This window comes from Coregonus clupeaformis, chromosome 24 (assembly GCF_020615455.1).
Source record: "Coregonus clupeaformis isolate EN_2021a chromosome 24, ASM2061545v1, whole genome shotgun sequence".
Taxonomy (NCBI): Eukaryota; Metazoa; Chordata; class Actinopteri; order Salmoniformes; family Salmonidae; genus Coregonus; species Coregonus clupeaformis.
In genome coordinates, this window is record NC_059215.1 from 27,286,852 (window position 1) to 27,310,029 (window position 23,178).

The window sequence follows — 23,178 nt, forward strand, 5'->3', positions numbered from 1 at the left end:
CAAGGAGGTTCAACGGTTCATTGGCTTTTCTAACTTCTATCGGAAGTTCGTCAAGAATTTCAGCTCAGTGGTAGCCCCCTTGACGACGCTTACCAAGGGAGGAGGGACCAAGGTTCACTGGGGTCCGGAAGCAGCAGGGGCCTTCGAGGATCTCAAGCGCCGCTTCACGTCTGCTCCGATTCTGGTGACTCCTGACCCAGAAAGACCTTTCGTGGTGGAGGTGGACGCCTCAGAGGTGGGGGTGGGAGCCGTCCTGTCACAGAGGGGTGAGGATGGGAGATTACACCCTTGTGCCTTCATGTCTCGCTGCCTGTCTGAGGCCGAGCGCAACTACCACGTGGGGGATCTAGAGTTGCTTGCAGTAAAACTGGCCTTGGAAGAGTGACGCCATTGGCTTGAGGGGGCTCAGCACCCGTTCCAGGTTCTCACAGACCACAAGAACCTGGAATATCTCCAACAGGCTAAGCGGATGAACCCTCGGCAAGCACGATGGTCCCTTTTCTTTAATCGATTCCAGTTCCTCCTGTCTTACCGACCTGGCACCAAGAACGTCAAGCCGGATGCCCTGTCTCGAGCCTATTCTCCCGAGGTACAAGAGAAGCCCTTGGCATCGATTATTCCGAGGTCTAGGATCGTCGCACCTCTTCAGTGGGAACTAGAAAGAGGGGTACGAGAAGCCCTTGTCCATGAGCCCGATCCAGGCGGTGGTCCTGCCGGTCGCCTGTGCGTTCCTCTCTCTGTTCGGGCCCGCGTCTTGCAGTGGGGTCATGAGTCGCCCTTGACATGCCATCCAGGCAGTGCTCGCACACTGGAATTCCTCCGACGGCGGTTTTGGTGGCCGTCCATCAAGAAGGACGTGCAGGTCTATGTTGAGGCCTGCCCGGTGTGCAACCAGGGAAAGTCGACGCGCCAGCGACCCCAGGGACTGCTCCATCCCTTACCTATTCCTCGAAGGCCATGGTCACACCTTTCTCTGGACTTTGTTACGGGACTTCCTCCATCCCAGGGCAACACCGTCATCCTAGTGATCGTTGACCGGTTCTCTAAGGCTGCCCGGTTTATTCCCCTGCCCAAGCTGCCCTCGGCTAAGGAGACTGCTGAGCTCCTCATGAACCATGTCTTCCGGATATTTGGCATTCCCCTGGACGTGGTCTCTGACCGAGGTCCCCAATTCTCGTCCCGGTTTTGGGGGGCCTTCTGCAGGCTTATTGGGGCCACAGCCAGCCTATCGTCAGGGTTCCATCCAGAGTCTAATGGCCAAACGGAACGGATTAATCAGGATCTGGAGACCACCCTGCGGTGTATGGCGGCCAGTAATCCCACGTCTTGGGCCACCTATATCATTTGGGCTGAATATGCCCACAACACCCTCCAGTCTTCAGCCACCGGATTGTCCCCCTTCGAATGCCAGTTCGGTTACAACCCTCCATTATTTCCAGAGGAAGAGGCGCAAGTTGGTGTTCCCTCGGCCCAGCGCTTTGTCCAACGCTGTAGGCGGACCTGGAAGAAGGCCAGGTGTATCCTCCTTCGGACCTCCCAGAGATACCAAAGTCAGGCTAATCGACACCGCCGGACGGCCCCCTAGTTTCCGAGCTGGTCAGAGAGTTTGGTTGGCCACTAAGAACCTGCCCCTCCGGGTCGAATCCAAGAAGCTTTCCCAGAGATACATCGGCCCTTTCCGCATTGCTAGAAAGGTTAACCCTGTTTCGTATCGTTTGGTTCTGCCTCGCTCCCTTAGAGTTAACCCCACTTTCCATGTTTCACTCCTTAAACCTGTCTTGTCTTCTCCTTTTGCCCCCCCACGCAGACCCCCGCCACCTCCCAGGATCATTGACGGCCAGCCAGCCTACACAGTCCGCCGGATACTGGACTCCCGGAGGGTCCAGAACTCTCTGCAGTATCTGGTGGACTGGGAGGGCTACGGGCCAGAGGAGCGCTCCTGGGTTCCAGCCAAGGACATCCTGGACCCAGGTTTGATCCGAGAGTTTCGCACCCTGAGGCCGGGGTGTTCTGGAAGGAACGTCAGGAGTCGTTCCTAGAGGAGGGGGTCCTGTCAGCTTCCTGCCTCCTGTTTGTCTCCGGGCCTCTAGAGGTCATCTGTGTTCCCCTCTGCCTTAGTTCTTCCTCGTGTGTCCTAATTAGCTTGATCCAGGTCACCTGTGCCTTGTTTCCCCTTGTGTATTTTAGCTGTGTGTTTTCCCCTTGTTTCTCACTTGGTTATTGAGTCCTGGCTATGTGTCTCCTGCTTTGTTCCACCGTGTCTTTCCAAGTAAGGTTTTCTAAGTTATCTTTAGTTTGTTTTTTCTCCCTCGTGGAGTTATTTTGTTTTGCCTCCTGTTTTGTTAACATACCTCTTTCTGAGAAGAACTTTTGTTGGACTATTTGTGAATGGCGAAGAACCTTTGTTTTTACATTAAATCTACTGGCCTGGAGTATTGCCTTGGGTGTTTCATTTGGGTCCTACTACACCTCCTCTGTGGCTAAGGGGTATTACCCCCAGCTCTCCACATCTGAGACCGGAGTTCTAGCACGGCTTGTGACAGTGGGTATGGAACATTTCTGGGATGTTTTATTTCAGCTCATGAAACATGGGACCAACACTTTACGTGTTGTGTTTATATTTTTGTTAAGTATAAAATTGGCGCTGTCCAATTGTCCCAACAACAACAAAAAATCCCATTGCGAAATAATGCATTTTAGCCTATTCGTTGATTTAAATACCAGTCGATGTAACGTGAGAGCTGCTGATGAAACTCAAACAGCTGTCTTGTTGCTGCTGGAGTGAAACATGTATGTGCTTTTAGTTTCACAATTGCGTAACAATTCTAAAGGCAATGGTGTGTAAAAAAAAACTATGGCCATGATTAAAAAGAGCTACGCGTACTGGTAATTGAATCACGCTTCCCATTCACCATTCAAGTGCATCGGCAACTATGCAGGCTTCAGGGTCACACACCACTTTGCAATGAGATGGAGGCGGTATGCATTTTGTGAAAACATATACTTAATTGTTTGAAACCTGTATGTTTTAGTACACATGAGGCATGTTACTTTCTAAAGACGTCCATATGCCATTGAAACCAGTGGCCTTTTTCTCTCACGTTCTATTGGTGTTCAAATCAACTTTCTTTCATTGTCCAGTAGCTAAAGAAACAATCCTAGTCATATTAGCAACCCCATGCTAGCTGTTGCATATTTCGATCTCCCCCTCTTTCAACATTTCTAACAGATATTTTCATCTTTGTCACAAGGGTGTTTTCCCGCTAATTGCATTATGGAACGGCACGAAGCCTACGACCTTGTGCGCTTTGCTGCGCTTATAAATTGGATGTAGCCTACGCGTACTGGTTGTATGAATTTGGGATGTATCGTCCCACGACTGTCCCAGAGTCTGTTTGGAATAGGCTATTTCTTCATCGCACAGAATGAAAAGCTGACCAATAGAATAAGGAGTCTTTTCTACTATGAGGGATAGTAGATTGACACAGGCTAGTGATTTTGTTATTCGTTACTCGTCTTGTTGGCTGAGGAAAAGTGAATGTGGGCAGTTATTCTAACATAGGTGGCGTGTATGTTTCAAGTTCGGGGGAAGCACATTTTCACCCATAGAAATGCACCTTTATAATAGGAAGCATTCCATGCTACCTTGCATTTGCAAACTAATGTAAGATAGCCTACTATTCCTAATGTGATGGTTAGATTGGATACTCATAATTTAGGCTAATAATATAACTCAATTCATTGTACCCGTAGTGGCGTAGAGTAGGCCACAGGCTATAGGCTATATCAGATACATTTCTTCTTCTTTCTTTGCACAGGAAAATATTTCAGGACATTAGCAGAATCTTTTTTAATACGACAAAAATTACAGGGTAGCGTACTCTGCTGACACTGACGAACAGATCAATACAAATGACGTTGTCTGATCCATACAGTGGGGAAAAAAAGTATTTAGTCAGCCACCAATTGTGCAAGTTCTCCCACTTAAAAAGATGAGAGAGGCCTGTAATTTTCATCATAGGTACACGTCAACTATGACAGACAAATTGAGGAAAAAAATTCCAGAAAATCACATTGTAGGATTTTTTATGAATTTATTTGCAAATTATGGTGGAAAATAAGTATTTGGTCACCTACAAACAAGCAAGATTTCTGGCTCTCACAGACCTGTAACTTCTTCTTTAAGAGGCTCCTCTGTCCTCCACTCGTTACCTGTATTAATGGCACCTGTTTGAACTTGTTATCAGTATAAAAGACACCTGCCCACAAGCTCAAACAGTCACACTCCAAACTCCACTATGGCCAAGACCAAAGAGCTGTCAAAGGACACCAGAAACAAAATTGTAGACCTGCACCAGGCTGGGAAGACTGAATCTGCAATAGGTAAGCAGCTTGGTTTGAAGAAATCAACTGTGGGAGCAATTATTAGGAAATGGAAGGCATACAAGACCACTGATAATCTCCCTCGATCTGGGGCTCCACGAAAGATCTCACCCTGTGGGGTCAAAATGATCACAAGACCGGTGAGCAAAAATCCCAGAACCACACGGGGGGACCTAGTGAATGACCTGCAGAGAGCTGGGACCAAAGTAACAAAGCCTACCATCAGTAACACACTACGCCGCCAGGGACTTAAATCCTGCAGTGCCAGACGTGTCCCCCTGCTTAAGCCAGTACATGTCCAGGCCCGTGCTAGAGTGCATTTGGATGATCCAGAAGAGGATTGGGAGAATGTCATATGGTCAGATGAAACCAAAATAGAACTTTTTGGTAAAAACTCAACTCGTCGTGTTTGGAGGACAAAGAATGCTGAGTTGCATCCAAAGAACACCATACCTACTGTGAAGCATGGGGGTGGAAACATCATGCTTTGGGGCTGTTTTTCTGCAAAGGGACCAGGACGACTGATTCGTGTAAAGGAAAGAATGAATGGGGCCATGTATGGTGAGATTTTGAGTGAAAACCTCCTTCCATCAGCAAGGGCATTGAAGATGAAACGTGGCTGGGTCTTTCAGTATGACAATGATCCCAAACACACCGCCCGGGCAACGAAGGAGTGGTTTCGTAAGAAGCATTTCAAGGTCCTGGAATGGCCTAGCCAGTCTCCAGATCTCAACCCCATAGGAAATCTTTGGAGGGGAGTTGAAAGTCCGTGTTGCCCAGCGACAGCCCCAAAACATCACTGCTCTAGAGGAGATCTGCATGGAGGAATGGGCCAAAATAACAGTGTGTGAAAACCTTGTGAAGACTTACAGAAAACGTTTGACCTGTGTCATTGCCAACAAAGGGTATATAACAAAGTATTGAGAAACTTTTGTTATTGACCAAATACTTATTTTCCACCATAATTTGCAAATAAATTCATTAAAAATCATACAATGTGATTTTCTGGATTTTTTTTCCTCATTTTGTCTGTCATAGTTGACGTGTACCTATGATGAAAATTACAGGCCTCTCTCATCTTTTTAAGTGGGAGAACTTGCACAATTGGTGGCTGACTAAATACTTTTTTTCCCCACTGTATATTAGACCTAGGAGAAGGGGGGACAGAAATACAATGTTAAGTCCATCTAACCTGGAGGAGGAGATTATTGTCCAAAAACCAAACAAAAGTGTCACAGACCCAATGATAAATACAGTGAATATGCACACTCACCGGGGATATTGGCCACTGTTCTCTGCTGATACTAATAAGGCTACCTTTTGCTCAGTTAAATAGAAAACATTGTATAACTAAAAAACAGATTGGAGTATTTTCGTTGTGTTCTCTTTACAGCAATAGCCATTTGTTTTGTAAACGTTTTTTTCCGCGATTGTATTTTTTAAATATTGCACTATTCCTGGCTGTGTCGCTCTGCTTTTCACTTCTCAACAATAATCTATTTGGCATTTGTAGGCGATGCGATTTAAAACGATCCACAGCTTTAAAAAATGAAATAAAGCTGATGATCCTCTGTGGCAAAGACAGGACTAAGCTAATTTGGCTTAATAATTTTGGCAATTTAATTCAATTGACTTTAGGGAAAGCTTCCCCTAGCCTTATGGACATGCTGTCTATATATTTCTAACATCTTCAAATTACTCATCGGAATTCGTTAAGAATGACGCAGGCAGTTGCATCTGAGTTGCATGTTGTGTTGAGATTAATTACCATAAACTAAATGTGATTTCTGTCATTCTGAGAACTGTGGGTGGACGCCCTAATCAGGTTACGCAACCAATGCATATGGGCCCGGTCCAGTAAATTAAAATGCTGCAGGTCAAATGTCTGGCACCACATTTTCCTAATGGAAACCCTGATGTCTACATGTCTGTGTGTCTACATGTGTGTCTACATGTGTGTCTACATGTGTGTCTACATGTCTGTGTGTTTACATGTCTGTGTGTCTACATGTCTGTGTGTCTGTGTGTTTACATGTCTGTGTGTCTACATGTCTGTGTGTCTGTGTGTTTACATGTCTGTGTGTCTACATGTCTGTGTGTCTACATGTCTGTGTGTCTGTGTGTCTACATGTCTGTGTGTCTACATGTCTGTGTGTCTGTGTGTTTACATGTCTGTGTGTTTACATGTCTGTGTGTCTACATGTCTGTGTGTCTACATGTCTGTGTGTCTACATGTCTGTGTGTCTACATGTCTGTGTGTCTGTGTGTCTACATGTCTGTGTGTCTACATGTCTGTGTGTTTACATGTCTGTGTGTCTGTGTGTCTACATGTCTGTGTGTTTACATGTCTGTGTGTCTACATGTCTGTGTGTCTGTGTGTTTACATGTCTGTGTGTCTACATGTCTGTGTGTCTGTGTGTCTACATGTCTGTGTGTCTGTGTGTTTACATGTCTGTGTGTCTGTGTGTCTACATGTCTGTGTGTCTACATGTCTGTGTGTTTACATGTCTGTGTGTCTGTGTGTCTGTGTGTTTACATGTCTGTGTGTCTGTGTGTCTACATGTGTGTCTACATGTCTGTGTGTCTACATGTCTGTGTGTCTACATGTCTGTGTGTCTGTGTGTTTACATGTCTGTGTGTCTACATGTCTGTGTGTCTACATGTCTGTGTGTCTACATGTCTGTGTGTCTGTGTGTCTACATGTCTGTGTGTCTACATGTCTGTGTGTCTACATGTCTGTGTGTCTACATGTCTGTGTGTCTACATGTCTGTGTGTCTGTGTGTTTACATGTCTGTGTGTCTACATGTCTGTGTGTCTACATGTCTGTGTGTCTACATGTCTGTGTGTCTGTGTGTCTACATGTCTGTGTGTCTGTGTGTCTACATGTCTGTGTGTCTACATGTCTGTGTGTCTACATGTCTGTGTGTCTGTGTCTGTGCGTGATTCATGTTTTTGACACCATTAGAGACTCGTGTGTGTGTGTGTGTGTGTGTGTGTACTAATGAACACACGTCTTCTCATCCCTCATTTCTTCTTGTCCTCCAGGGAGAGATCGGACGACCAGGGTCAAAGGTGAGACACGCCTCCTCTCACTCCCTCGCTCATACAATCCTCCTCTCGCTCCCTCGCTCATCTCTCTCCTTCTCCCTCTCCCTCTCTCTCTCCTTCTCCCTCTCCCTCTCTCTCTCCTTCTCCCTCTCCCTCTCTCCCTCCTCTGCAGTGTCTCTCTCTCTCTCTCTCTTGCTCTCTCTCTCTCTCTCTCTCTCTCTCTCTCCTTCTCCCTCTCCCTCTCTCCCTCCTCTGCAGTGTCTCTCTCTCTCTTGCTCTCTCTCTCTCTCTCTCTCTCTCTCTCTCTCCCTCTCTCTCTCCTTCTCCCTCTCCCTCTCTCCCTCCTTCTCCCTCTCCCTCTCTCTCTCTTCTCTGCAGTGTCTCTCACTCTCCTCTGCAGTGTCTCTCTCTCTCCTCTGCAGTGTCTCTCTCTCTCCTCTGCAGTGTCTCTCTCTCTCCTCTGCAGTGTCTCTCTCTCTCCTCTGCAGTGTCTCTCTCTCTCCTCTGCAGTGTCTCTCTCTCTCTCCTCTGCAGTGTCTCTCCTTCTCCTCTGCAGTGTGTCTCTCTCTCCTCTGCAGTGTCTCTCTCTCTCCTCTGCAGTGTCTCTCTCTCTGTCCTCTGCAGTGTCTCTCTCTCTCCTCTGCAGTGTCTCTCTCTCTGTCCTCTGCAGTGTCTCTCTCTGTGTCCTCTGCAGTGTCTCTCTCTCTCCTCTGCAGTGTCTCTCTCTCTCTCCTCTGCAGTGTCTCTCCTTCTCCTCTGCAGTGTCTCTCTCTCTCTCCTCTGCAGTGTGTCTCTCTCTCTCCTCTGCAGTGCCTCTCTCCTTCTTGGTTCTGGTCCATCAACTGCCGATCCAGTGTGTCTGTGTGTGTGTACTGTATCCCCCTCTGCATTAATGCACAGTTCTAATCTCCCTGAGTGCTTGTGTTCTCTATGATAAATCACTAAGACATTGGTCCTGTGGCCACACAGACACACACACACACACACACACACACAACACTGGTTAATGGCACTGAGCTGAAGGAATGCACACACAGCTCTACCGTGTGGCAGATAGTATATTCGCTCAGGGTTCTTCAAGATGTTTGATTAGAAGTCATGCAGATGTATTATGCCAGGGGTCTCCAACAGGTAGGTCTACCAGCAGCATCAATAGACACCAGACAGAAACATCACCAGACAGAAACATCACCAGACAGAAACATCACCAGACACCAGACAAAAACATCACCAGACAGAAACATCACCAGACAGAAACATCAATAGACACCAGACAGAAACATCAATAGACACCAGACAGAAACATCAATAGACACCAGACAGAAACATCAATAGACACCAGACAGAAACATCACTAGACACCAGACAGAAACATCACTAGACAGAAACATCACTAGACACCAGACAGCAAGATCACTAGACAGAAACATCACTAGACACCAGACAGAAACATCACTAGACACCAGACAGAAACATCACCAGACACCAGACAGAAACATCAATAGACACCAGACAGAAACATCAATAGACACCAGACAGAAACATCACCAGACACCAGACAGAAACATCACTAGACACCAGACAGAAACATCACTAGACACCAGACAGAAACATCACTAGACAGAAACATCACTAGACACCAGACAGCAAGATCACTAGACAGAAACATCACTAGACACCAGACAGAAACATCACTAGACACCAGACAGAAACATCACCAGACACCAGACAGAAACATCACCAGACACCAGACAGAAACATCACTAGACAGAAACATCACTAGACACCAGACAGAAACATCACTAGACAGAAACATCACTAGACACCAGATAGAAACATCACCAGACAGAAACATCACCAGACACCAGACAGAAACATCAATAGACACCAGACAGAAACATCACCAGACACCAGACAGAAACATCACCAGACAGAAACATCACCAGACACCAGACAGAAACATCACCAGACACCAGACAGAAACATCACTAGACACCAGACAGAAACATCACTAGACACCAGACAGAAACATCACCAGACACCTGACAGAAACATCACTAGACAGAAACATCACTAGACACCAGACAGCAAGATCACTAGACATAAACATCACTAGACACCAGACAGAAACATCACTAGACACCAGACAGAAACATCACCAGACACCAGACAGAAACATTACCAGACACCAGACAGAAACATTACCAGACACCAGACAGAAACATCACTAGACACCAGACAGAAACATCACTGGACAGAAACATCACTAGACACCAGACAGAAACATCACCAGACACCAGACAGAAACATCACCAGACACCAGACAGAAACATCACCAGACACCAGACAGAAACATCACTAGACACCTGACAGAAACATCACCAGACACCAGACAGAAACATCACCAGACACCTGACAGAAACATCGCTAGACAGAAACATCACTAGACACCAGACAGAAACATCACCAGACAGAAACATCACCAGACAGAAACTTCACTAGACACCAGACAGAAACATCACTAGACACCAGACAGAAACATCACTAGACACCAGACATAAACATCACCAGACACCTGACAGAAACATCACTAGACAGAAACATCACTAGACACCAGACAGAAACATCACCAGACAGAAACATCACCAGACAGAAACTTCACTAGACACCAGACAGAAACATCACCAGACACCAGATAAAAACATCACTAGACACCAGACAGAAACATCACTAGACAGAAACATCACTAGACACCAGACAGAAAGATCACTACACAGAAACATCACCAGACTGAAACATCACCAGACACCAGACAGAAACATCACTAGACACTAGACAGAAACATCACTAGACAGAAACATCACTAGACACCAGACAGCAAGATCACTAGACAGAAACATCACTAGACACCAGACAGAAACATCACTAGACAGAAACATCACTAGACACCAGACAGAAACATCACCAGACACCAGACAGAAACATCACTAGACCGACACGTTCCTCTCTTTCTAAATGCACAATTAAAGGGGAAATACACTCAAAAATATTTATTTGTTTGTTTTCTTTGTGATTTAAGCGTTGACATGGACTCAGAACATCAATTTTCGTTGTTTCGCTATGACTAATTGTAATATTGAGAGTAAAATAAATAAATAATAATAATCGTAAGCCAGGAAAAATAAAACAGAGAAAACAGAATTCCGGAAAATACAAAATATAATTATATGGGGCCCCTTAAAGTTGTTTATTAACCATTATTTGACCAGGTATATTGACAGAAAACACATCTCTTACACTAAGTACCCGGGGAAGAGTTTCAGGGTAGAGGAGAAGAATGTGCCTATTTGAAAGCTGTATAAAAAAATGAGTAGCTCACAAAGTGTTTTGTTTTTCTAAAAGTAGCTCTCACGCCAGAAAATGTTGGAGACTCCTGCTTTATGCTCTATTTAATAAAACACGGGCCCTTCATATGCAATTATCAATTGCCTTGGAGTTCAGTGGTTACTAATGTGATGGGTCTGCAGCGTGCCGATAACAAAAACAAGATATTTGTGGCCAGCTTTGCCTATTGGTATAACAGTAGAGGTCGCTGAGGGGAGGACGGCTCATAACAATGCCACGGGTTTGACGTATTTTGCTACCGTTCCACGTATTCCGCTCCAGCCATTACCACGAGCCCCGTCCTCCGCTACCTCCTGTGGTTTACAACCATTCTTCTCTAGGAGCTTTCAAATATTGGTGTGTTCTCAAATCAAATCAAAATTGTATGGGTCACATACACGTATTTAGCAGAAGCTATTGCGGGTGTAGCGAAATGCTTGTGTTCCTAGCTCCGAAGGGTGAAGTAGTATCTAACAATTCACAACAATACACACAAATCTCAAAGTAAAAGAATGGAATTAAGAAATATATAAATATTAGGACGAGCAATGTCGGAGTGGCATTGACTAAATACAGTAGAATAGAACACAGTATATACATATGAGATGAGTAAAGCAGTATGTAAACATTATTAAAGTGACCAGTGTTCCATTATTAAAGTGGCCAGTGATTCCATGTCTATGTATATAGGGCAGCAGCCTCTAAGGTGCAGGGTTGAGTAACCAGATGGTAGCTGGCTAGTGATGGCTATTTAACAGTCTGATGGACTTGAGATAGAAGCTGTTTTTCAGTCTCTCGGTCCCAGCTTTGATGCACCTGCACTGACCTCGCCTTCTGGATAATAGTGAGGTGAACAGGCCGTGGCTCAGGTGGCTGATGTCCTTGATGATCTTTTTGACCTTCCTGTGACATCGGGTGCTGTAGGTGTCCTGGAGGGAAGGCAGTGTGCCCCCGGTGATGCGTTGGGCAGACCGTACCACCCTCTGGAGAGCCGGTGATACAGCCCGACAGGATGCTCTCAATTGTGCATCTGTAAGAGTTTGTGAGGGTCTTATGGGCCAGGGTCGTACTGGTCCTCCTGGGTTACCAGGTAGTGTGTGTGTCTGTGTGTGCCTGTACCGTATCCCCCTCTGCAGTTCTGCACAGTTCTAATCTCCCTGAGTGCTTGTGTTCTGTATGATAAATCACTAAGACATTGGTCCTGTGGCCACACAGACACACACACACACACACACACACACACACACCACACCAAAGCCCACTGGTTAATGGCACTGAGCTGAAGGAATGCACACACAGCTCCACCGTGTGGCAGATAGTATATTCGCTCAGCGTTCTTCCAAGACGTTTGATTGGAAGTCAAGCACCTTAATGCTCGTCTGTGGATCCAAATAAAGTAAATATGTAAATGTGACTTGTGTTTACTCCAGGGTCGTACTGGTCCACCTGGGTTACCAGGTAGACAGGGACCAGCTGGATGGCCCGGTCCAGAGGGACCCAAAGTAAGTCTCACCCCCTTTAATTAATGCCACTCTATGCAAGTCTTCCAGTGTCAGCAACACTCGTGTGAATATACCTTCTGGTTCCAGGGAGAAAAAGGAGCCGCAGGGATGATGGGCCTGCCGGGGCTGAGAGGTCCACCAGGAACCAAGGTCTGTATCTCACACACACGACGTCAGGTCACACATGAAGTCAGGAACAAACATTCACACATTCTAAACACAAGAGAAAATAGGTCCCTTTCTCACACACCGAAGCTCCGCCGCAAACCATTATATTTTACAGCGAAAGCTGCAGAAAAAAAGTGAACTCCTTCGTAGGGAACTATTTGGTCCGCGTACACACACGGCTGGCTGTTTAAACCTTTCTGAAAACAGCCTATATTATATCTTTGTCTATAAAACATTTTTATCTGAGCTGCATGCAATTGATCAAGTCACAGGAAGCACGCGCTCCTTTCGTTGCTTTCCTTGTAGACAGAATAAAACAGGGTAGGGCGGACTATTTAAAAAATTTACTAACCGTCCGTAAGCAAAAAAATAAAGATAAAAAATAAACCGAAAGAAAAGTTATTTTAACCTGCCAATGTTTTTTTTTAACCTGCCAATATTTGCTCTAGAATTGTATTATCAATAATAAAACTAGGCCTAGGATATTTCCTTTAAAAGTAGACTACAACAGCGTGTTATGTGTTAATATAATTAACTTATAAATATAATTATAATTATATATAAATATAATTATAATTATGTGTATTGTAACATGTTGGATAGGAATTGCCTTTAGAAAGGCACAGCGGCTGGTTCTGCCAATCCCCTCGAGCAGCACACCGAATCTCTCCGTCGATTGGAGGAGTATTAGGCTATAAGTGATTGGCACTAATATGTAAAGTATTTATTCGATATGAAAAGAAGACGGGATGTGACTGACCTGCACAGGTAGGAAAGTGACAGTGTCCAGACGATTGTCTGCAGATTGACCAGTAGGCTAGGCGTGAATGTTCTGATAGATTCGTTATAATCAATCATCCACACCTGATGGGCCATCAGCCGGACATTTAGTCAATGAGATGGTGTTCTAAACACCAGTGAAGACAGTTATGCCGTATCCACGCTGGATTCAATATCCCTAAATTGATGTTGGTCATCTGCTATTAATGAAAGCGTCTAGTGAGATTTAACAGAGAAAGGATGTTTTGAACGGGATTCGTTTTTCCAAACTGCCCCCCTGTAATTATTTTTCTTTCATTCAAATGATTCTTATGATGGAAGCCTGGAGGTTTTTATTCTAGGAGTGAATACATTTCATCATGTCTAGACGATTAAGGGCTACACTGATATCTCGTGCTTGGCTGCCGAAGGTATAGGTGTCCACATAATATTTAAATTGAGGAAGTGTGATCACACATTCTAAACACGAGAGAAAATAGATTCATTATTGTCCTTTCATTCCTTCACCAGGGTCTTCCTGGTTATAAAGGAGAGAAGGTGAGTCATACTCTGATTAAGACCATGCTGTTCAAACTACATTACCCAGATCATACTAATCAGACCATGCTGTTCAAACTACATTACCCATCATGATTAGCAAGACCCTGTCTTTCAAAGATAATTCATAAAAAATCAAATTAACTTCACAGATCTTCATTGTAGGGTTTAAACACTGTTTCCCATGCTTGTTCAATGAACCATAAACAATTAATGAACATGCACCTGTGGAACGGTCGTTAAGACACTAACAGCTTACAGGCAATTAAGGTCACAGTTATGAAAACTTAGGACACTAAAGAGGCCTTTCTACTGACTCTGAAAAACACCAAAAGAAAGATGCCCAGGGTCCCTGCTCATCTGCGTGAACGTGCCTTAGGCATGCTGCAAGGAGGCATGAGGACTGCAGATGTGGCCAGGGCAATAAATTGCAATGTCCATACTGTGAGACGCCTAAGACAGCCCTACAGGGAGACAGGACGGACAGCTGATCGTCCTCGCAGTGGCAGACCACGTATAACAACACCTGCACAGGATCGGTACATCAGAACATCACACCTGTGGGACAGGTACAGGATGGCAACAACAATTGCCCGAGTTACACCAGGAACGCACAATCCCTCCATCAGTGCTCAGAATGTCCGCAATAGGCTGAGAGAGGCTGGACTGAGGGCTTGTATGCCTGTTGTAAGGCAGGTCCTCACCAGACATCACCAGCAACAACGTCGCCTATGGGCAGAAACCCACCATCACTGGACCAGACAGGACTGGCAAAAAGTGCTCTTCACTGACGAGTCACGGTTTTGTCTCATCAGGGGTGATGGTCGGATTCGCGTTTCTTGTCGAAGGAATGAGCGTTACACCGAGCGGGATCAATTTGGAAGTGGAGGGTCCGTCATGGTCTGGGGCGGTGTGTCACAGCATCATCGGACTGAGCTTGTTGTCATTGCAGGCAATCTCAACGCTGTGCGTTACAGGGAAGACATCCTTCTCCCTGATGTGGTACCCTTCCTGCAGGCTCATCCTGACATGACCCTCCAGCATGACAATGCCACCAGCCATACTGCTCGTTCTGTGCATGATTTACTGCAAGACAGGAATGTCAGTGTTCTGCCATGGCCAGCGAAGAGCCCGGATCTCAATCCCATTGAGCACGTCTGGGACCTGTTGGATCGAGGGTGAGGGCTAGGGCCATTCCCCCCAGAAATGTCCAGGAACTTGCAGGTGCCTTGGTGAAAGAGTGGGGTAACATCTCATAGCAAGAACTGGCAAATCTGGTGCAGTCCACGAGGAGGAGATGCACTGCAGTACTTAATGCAGCTGGTGGCCACACCAGATATTGACTGTTACTTTCGATTTTGACCCCCCCCCCTTTGTTCAGGGACACATTATTCCATTTATGTTAGTCACATGTCTGTGGAACTTGTTCAGTTTGTCTCAGTTGTTGAATCTTGTTATGCTAATACAAATATTTACACATGTTAAGTTTTCTGAAAATAAACGCAGTTGACAGTGAGAGGACGTTTCTTTTTTTGCTGAGTTTAGTTTAAGTACAAAAAGGAAAACTCTCTCTCTCTCACTGTCTCGCTCATTCTCACCTGTACTCTCTCTCTCTCTCTCTCTCTCTCTCTCTCTCTCTCTCTCTCTCTCTCTCTCTCTCTCTCTCTCTCTCTCTCTCTCTCTCTCTCTCTCTCTCTCTCTCTCTCTCTCTCTCTCTCTCTCTCTCTCTCTCTCTCTCTCTCTCTCGCGCTCTCTCTCAGTTCCATTCAAAGGGGCTTTATTGTCATGGGAACGTGTTTACATTGCCAAAGCAAGTGAAATAAACAATAAAAAAAAAGTGAGAAGATACTTTTACAAAATCAACAAAAATGTATTAATATAACACTTGAAATGTCTTTATATTTATTATCAGCTATGTACAGTGTTATAGCAATGTGCAAATAGTTTTAGTACGAATAGTAGAGGAAGATAAATAAACAGACTATTAATGGTGATATTTACAATGTTGTTTGTGCTTAACAGATAAGGGAGTTTATCAAAGTTTGATTTGTTTTCGAATTCTTTGTGGGTCTATGTGATCTGTGGGAAATATGTATCTCTAATGTGGTCATACATTTGCCAGGTCTGCCTATGGCGGCCTTTCTCAATAGCAAGGCTATGCTCACTGAGTCTGTCAAAGATTTTCTTAATTTTGGGTATTCTGTGTTTAGGGCCGGAAAGCATTCCAATGTGCTCAGTTTTTTTGGTTGATTCTTTCCAGGCTATCAAATAGTTATATTTTCTCAAGATTTGGTTGAGTCTTATTGTTTTGCTGTCCTGGAACTGTGTGGGGTCTGTTTGTGAACAGAGCCCCAGAACCAGCTGGCTAAGGGGACTCTTCTCTAGGTTAATCTCTCTGTAGGTGAGGGCTTTGTTATTGAATGTGTGGGAATCGCTTCCTTTCAGGTGGTTATAGAATTGAACAGCTCTTTTCTGGATTTTGATAACTAGCGGGTATAGTCCTAATTCTGCTCTGCATGCATTGTTTGAGGTTTTGTGTTTTACACTAAGTATATTTTTGCAGAATTCTACATGCAAAGTCTCAATTGGGTGTTTGTCTCATTTTGTGAATTCTTGGTTATTTTTGTCTTACTGAGATTCACTGTCAGGGCCCAGGTCTGACCGAATCTGTGCAGAAGATCTAGGTGCTGCTGTAGGCCCCTCCTTGGTTGGGGACAGAAGCACCAGATCATCAGCAAACAGTAGACGTTTGACTTCAGATTCTAGTAGGGTGAGGCCGGGTGCTGCAGACTGTTCTAGTGCCCTCGCCAGTTCATTGATATATGCTGGGTGTATAAAACATTAGGAAAGCTATTCGCTGCTCTGGCACCCCAATGGTGGAACAAGCTCCCCCGGAGACACTTGAAACCCTACCTCTTTAAGGAATACCTGGAATAGTATAAAGTAAACCTTCTTCCCTCACCCCCCATTTAAAAAAAAAAGTGGTTGTCCCACTGGCTATCATAAGTTGAATGCACCAATTTGTAAGTCGCTCTGGATAAGAGCGTCTGCTAAATGATGTAAATGTAAATGTAGAATCCATGCCCTGGCGAATTGAGGCTGTTCTGAGGCCAAAAGGGGCTCAACTCAATATTAGGAAGGTGTTCATAATGCTTTGTACACAGTGTATATGTTGAAGAGGGTGGGGCTCAAGCTGCATCCCTGTCTCACCCCACGGCCCTTTGGAAATAAATATGTGTGTTTATTGCCAATTTTAACCGCACACTTGTTGTTTGTGTACATGGATTTTATAATGTCGTATGTTTTTTACCCCAACACCACATTCCATCAATTTGTATAGCAGACCCTCATGCCAAATTGAGTCAAAAGCTTTTTTTGAAATCAACAAAGCATGAGAATACTTTTGTTCTGGTTTGTTTGTTTGTCAATTAGGGTGTGCAGGGTGAATACGTGGTCTGTTTTTCAGTAATCTGGTAAGAAGCCAATTTGACATTTGCTCAGGACATTGTTTTCACTGAGGAAATGTTGGAGTCCGCTGCTGATGATACTGCAGAGGATTTTTTTGAGATTGCTGTTGACGCAGATTCCACTGCAATTATTGGGCCCAAATTTGACTCCACTTTTGTGGATTTGGCTGATCAGTCCTTTGTTCCAAATATTGCGGAAGATGCCAGAGCTGAGGATGATGTTAAAGAGTTTAAGTATAGCCAATTGGAATTTGTGTCTGTATGTTTTATAATTTCATTTAGGATACCATCAAGACCACAGGCCTTTTTTTAGTTGAAGTTTGTATTTTGTCCTGAAATTCAGTCAATGTAATTGGAGAATCCAGTGGGTTCTGGTAGTCCTTAATAGCTGATTCTAAATCTCTCTCTCTCTCGTTCTCTCTCTCTCTCTCTCTCTCTCTCTCTCTCCCTCCTGCCAGGGTTCTCGTGGTAATTCAGGCATATTAGGACCAAAGGGGAACAAGGTGGGTGTTGTTACTGGATGTCAGCTAACTAGGGATGATCAATATTCATTGGTGTCACCTTTCTGAAACCATAAACCATGGTGCTCAGTGGTTCTCTATCTTTTCTCGTTTTTCTTCTAGGGCTCCATTGGTCTCTCTGGGATGTTGGGACAGAAGGTTAGAAACACACATAATTTATATATACATTCAATTGTTTGATTTAATTCTGTGGTGAGAAACAACTCAATAACGACCAGAATATAAACCCATAGAATCAATATTCTACTACTTCCTATCTCTCTTTCTCCCCCCACTCTCTCTCTCTCTCTCTCCCCCCCACTCTCTCTCTCTCTCTCTCTCTTCCCCCCCCCTCTCCCTCTCTCTTTCTCCCCCACCCCTCTCTCTCTCTTTCTGTCTTTCTCCCCCACCCCTCTTTCTGTCTTTCTCCCCCACCCCTCTCTCTCTTTCTCCCCCACCGCTCTCGCTCTCTCTCTCTCTCTTTCTCCCCCACCCCTCTCTCTCTCTCTCTCTCCCTCTCTCTCTCTCTCTCTCTCTCTTTCTCCCCCACCCCCCACCCCTCTCCCTCTCTTTCTGTCTTTCTCCCCCACCCCTCTCTCTCTCTTTCTCCCCCACCCCTATCTCTCTCTCTTTCTCCCCCACCCCTCTCTCTCTCTCTCTCTCTCTCTCTCTCTCTCTCTCTACCTCTCTCTCTATCTATCTCAGGGTGAGATGGGATCGAAGGGAGACCCAGGAATTTCGGGGAAGAGAGGACCCACTGGCCGACCTGGGAAGAGAGGAAAACAGGTGAGAGAGATCAGAGGAAGAAAGAGGGATGAGAAAATATATATATTACCTCAAAGAGGGTTTGCTGTAGTGTGTTGGTGTGTATCTTCAGTGTCCAGCATGTTAGTGTATGTGCTTGTGTAGGAAACCCTTTGGCATCAGGTACTTTACACAGAAACACCCCTGTCCGAACCCTGTCATCTGAGACATGTGCCTCCTCCAGAGATAATTCCGTCCCCACCTTCCTCCTCTCTCGCTCTCCCCTGCTTTCATATGCTCTATATACAGTTGAAGTCGGAAGTTTACATACACCAAATACATTCATACTCAGTTTTTCACAATTCCTGACATTTAATCCTAGTAAAAATTCCCTGTCTTAGGTCAGTTAGGATCACCACTTTATTTTAAGAATGTGAAATGTCAGAATAATAGTAGAGAGAATTATGTATTTCAGCTTTTATTTATTTCATCACATTCCCAGTGGGTCAGAAGTTTACATACACTCAATTAGTATTTGGTAGCATTGCCTTTAAATTGTTTAACTTGGGTCAAACGTTTCGGGTAGCCTTCCACAAGCTTCCCACAATAAGTTGGGTGAATTTTGACCCATTCCTCCTGACAGAGCTGGTGTAACTGAGTCAGGTTTGTAGGCCTCCTTGCTCGCACACGCTTTTTCAGTTCTGCCCATTTGCGACCAAGCTTTAACTTCCTGACTGATGTCTTGAGATGTTGCTTCAATATATCCACATAATTTTCCTTCCTCATGATGCCATCTATTTTGTGAAGTGCACCAGTCCCTCCTGCAGCAAAGCACCCCCACAGCATGATGCTGCCACCCCCGTGCTTCACGGATGGGATGGTGGTCTTTGGCTTGCAAGCTATCCCCTTTTTCCTCCAAACATAACGGTGGTCATTATGGCCAAACAGTTCTATTTTTGTTTCATCAGACCAGAGGACATTTCTCCAAAAAGTACGATCAAACCGTAATCTGGCTTTTTTATGGCGGTTTTGGAGCAGTGGCTTCTTCCTTGCTGAGCGGCCTTTCAGGTTATGTCGATATAGGACTTGTTTTACTGTGGATATAGATACTTTTGTACCTGTTTACTCCAGCATCTTCACAAGGTCCTAAGCTGTTGTTCTGGGATTGAGTTGCACTTTTCGCACCAAAGTACGTTCATCTCTAGGAGACAGAACGCGACTCCTTCCTGAACGGTATGACGGCTGCGTGGTCCCATGGGGTTTATACTTGCGTACTATTGTTTGTACAGATGAACGTGGTACCTTCAGGCGTTTGGAAATTGCTCCCAAGGATGAACCAGACTTGTGGAGGTCTACAAATTATTTTCTGAGGTCTTGGCTGATTTCTTATGATTTTCCCATTATGTCAAGCAAAGAGGCACCAAGTTTGAAGGTAGGCCTTGAAATACATCCACAGGTACACCTCCAATTGACTCAAATTATGTCAATTAGCCTATCAGAAACTTCTAAAGCCATGACATCATTTTCTGGAATTTTCCAAGCTGTTTAAAGGCACAGTCAACTTAGTGTATGTAAACTTCTGACCCACTGGAATTGTGATACAGTGAATTATAAGTGAAATAATCTGTCTGTAAACAATTGTTGGAAAAATGACTTGTGTCATGCACAAAGTAGATGTCCTAACCGACTTGCCAAAACTATAGTTTGTTAACAAGAAATTTGTGGAGTGGTTGAAAAACTAGTTTTAATGACTCCAACCTAAGTGCATGTAAACTTCCGACTTCAACTGTACGTGCGCTCTAGCCAACAGCATCTCATCATGTAAGCTATACGTGCGCTCTAGCCAACAGAATCTCATCATGTAAACTATACGTGCGCTCTAGCCAACAGCATCTCATCATGTAAACTATACGTGCGCTCTAGCCAACAGCATCTCATCATGTAAGCTATACGTGCGCTCTAGCCAACAGCATCTCATCATGTAAACTATACGTGCGCTCTAGCCAACAGCATCTCATCATGTAAGCTATACGTGCGCTCTAGCCAACAGCATCTCATCATGTAAACTATACGTGCGCTCTAGCCAACAGCATCTCATCATGTAAGCTATACGTGCGCTCTAGGAACAGCACACAGATAGCACTATAGCACTATAGCAGATAGCACTATAGCAGATAGCACTATAGCACTATAGCAGATAGCACTATAGCACTATAGCAGATAGCACTATAGCAGATAGCACTATAGCACTATAGCACTATAGCAGATAGCACTATAGCAGATAGCACTATAGCAGATAGCACTATAGCAGATAGCACTATAGCAGATAGCAGATAGCACTATAGCAGATAGCACTATAGCAGATAGCACTATAGCAGATAGCACTATAGCAGATATCACTATAGCACTATAGCACTATAGCAGATAGCACTATAGCAGATAGCACTATAGCAGATAGCACTATAGCAGATAGCACTATAGCAGATAGCACTATAGCAGATAGCACTATAGCACTATAGAAGATAGCACTATAGCACTATAGCAGATAGCACTATAGCAGATAGCACTATAGCACTATAGCAGATAGCACTATAGCAGATAGCACTATAGCAGATAGCACTATAGCACTATAGCACTATAGCAGATAGCACTATAGCAGATAGCACTATAGCAGATAGCACTATAGCACTATAGAAGATAGCACTATAGCAGATAGCACTATAGCAGATAGCACTATAGCACTATAGCACTATAGCAGATAGCACTATAGCAGATAGCACTATAGCAGATAGCAGATAGCACTATAGCAGATAGCACTATAGCAGATAGCAGATAGCACTATAGCACTATAGCAGATAGCACTATAGCAGATAGCACTATAGCACCATAGCAGATAGCACTATAGCACTATAGCAATATAGCAGATAGCATTATAGCACTATAGCAGATATCACTATAACACTATAGCACTATAGCACTATAACACTATAGCACTATAGCACTATAGTACTATAGCAGATAGCAATATAGCACTATAGCAGATAGCACTATAGCACTATAGCAGATAGCACTATAGCACTATAGCACTATAGCAGATAGCACTATAACACTATAGCACTATAGCAGATAGCAATATAGCACTATAGCAGATAGCACTATAGCACTATAGCAGATAGCACTATAGCACTATAGCAGATAGCACTATAGCACTATAGCAGATAGCACTATAGCAGATAGCACTATAGCAGATAGCACTATAGCACTATAGCAGATAGCACTATAACACTATAGCACTATAGCACTATAGCAGATAGCAATATAGCACTATAGCAGATAGCACTATAGCAGATAGCACTATAGCAGATAGCACTATGGCAGATAGCACTATAGCACTATAGCAGATAGCACTATAGCACTATAACACTATAGCACTATAGCACTATAGCACTATAGCAGATAGCAATATAGCACTATAGCAGCTAGCACTATAGCACTATAGCACTATAGCAGATAGCACTATAGCACTATAGCAGATAGCACTATAGCAGATAGCACTATAGCAGATATCACTATAGCACTATAGCACTATAGCAGATAGCACTATAGCAGATAGCACTATAGCAGATAGCACTATAGAAGATAGCACTATAGCACTATAGCAGATAGCACTATAGCAGATAGCACTATAGCAGATAGCACTATAGCAGATAGCAGATAGCACTATAGCACTATAGCAGATAGCACTATAGCAGATAGCACTATAGCACCATAGCAGATAGCACTATAGCACTATAGCAATATAGCAGATAGCATTATAGCACTATAGCAGATATCACTATAACACTATAGCACTATAGCACTATAGCACTATAGCACTATAACACTATAGCACTATAGCACTATAGTACTATAGCAGATAGCAATATAGCACTATAGCAGATAGCACTATAGCACTATAGCACTATAGCACTATAGCAGATAGCACTATAGCAGATAGCAATATAGCACTATAGCAGATAGCACTATAGCACTATAGCAGATAGCACTATAGCACTATAGCAGATAGCACTATAGCACTATAGCAGATAGCACTATAGCAGATAGCACTATAGCAGATAGCACTATAGCACTATAGCAGATAGCACTATAACACTATAGCACTATAGCACTATAGCAGATAGCAATATAGCACTATAGCAGATAGCACTATAGCAGATAGCACTATGGCAGATAGCACTATAGCAGATAGCACTATAGCACTATAACACTATAGCACTATAGCACTATAGCACTATAGCAGATAGCAATATAGCACTATAGCAGCTAGCACTATAGCACTATAGCACTATAGCAGATAGCACTATAGCACTATAGCAGATAGCACTATAGCACGCAGCTAGCACGCTATATAACACTATATATTTGTTGTGAGAAAACCATCAGTAGAGTTGAACATGCGATGGGAAATCCATTTAACAACAAAAGGTATTTTTATGTGCACTACCTCAGCACGCACAGCCTATTATCTGCAACAAGTCAATCTGATATTGTTTTTTATGTGGATTTTAGAATATTCGCATGAAAATCTGTCGCCAATTGGATGGAAACCTAGCTACCATGTCAATAATTACGGAGGCCACTCTAGGTCACCTTAGGTGTGTGTG

At 44.1% G+C, this 23,178-nt stretch overlaps 1 protein-coding gene across 1 annotated transcript in view; it reads left to right on the forward strand.

Moving 5' to 3' along the window:
- The window catches only part of LOC121557199 (acetylcholinesterase collagenic tail peptide), a 39,654-nt gene that overhangs the window by 5,517 nt on the left and 10,959 nt on the right, over positions 1–23,178 (forward strand). Inside the window, exons 3-9 of the mRNA XM_045206865.1 lie at positions 7,430–7,456; positions 12,247–12,318; positions 12,406–12,468; positions 13,777–13,803; positions 17,729–17,773; positions 17,894–17,929; positions 18,476–18,556. Of these exons, the coding sequence (XP_045062800.1) occupies positions 7,430–7,456; positions 12,247–12,318; positions 12,406–12,468; positions 13,777–13,803; positions 17,729–17,773; positions 17,894–17,929; positions 18,476–18,556 (351 nt within the window). The remainder of the gene's footprint in view (positions 1–7,429; positions 7,457–12,246; positions 12,319–12,405; positions 12,469–13,776; positions 13,804–17,728; positions 17,774–17,893; positions 17,930–18,475; positions 18,557–23,178) is intronic.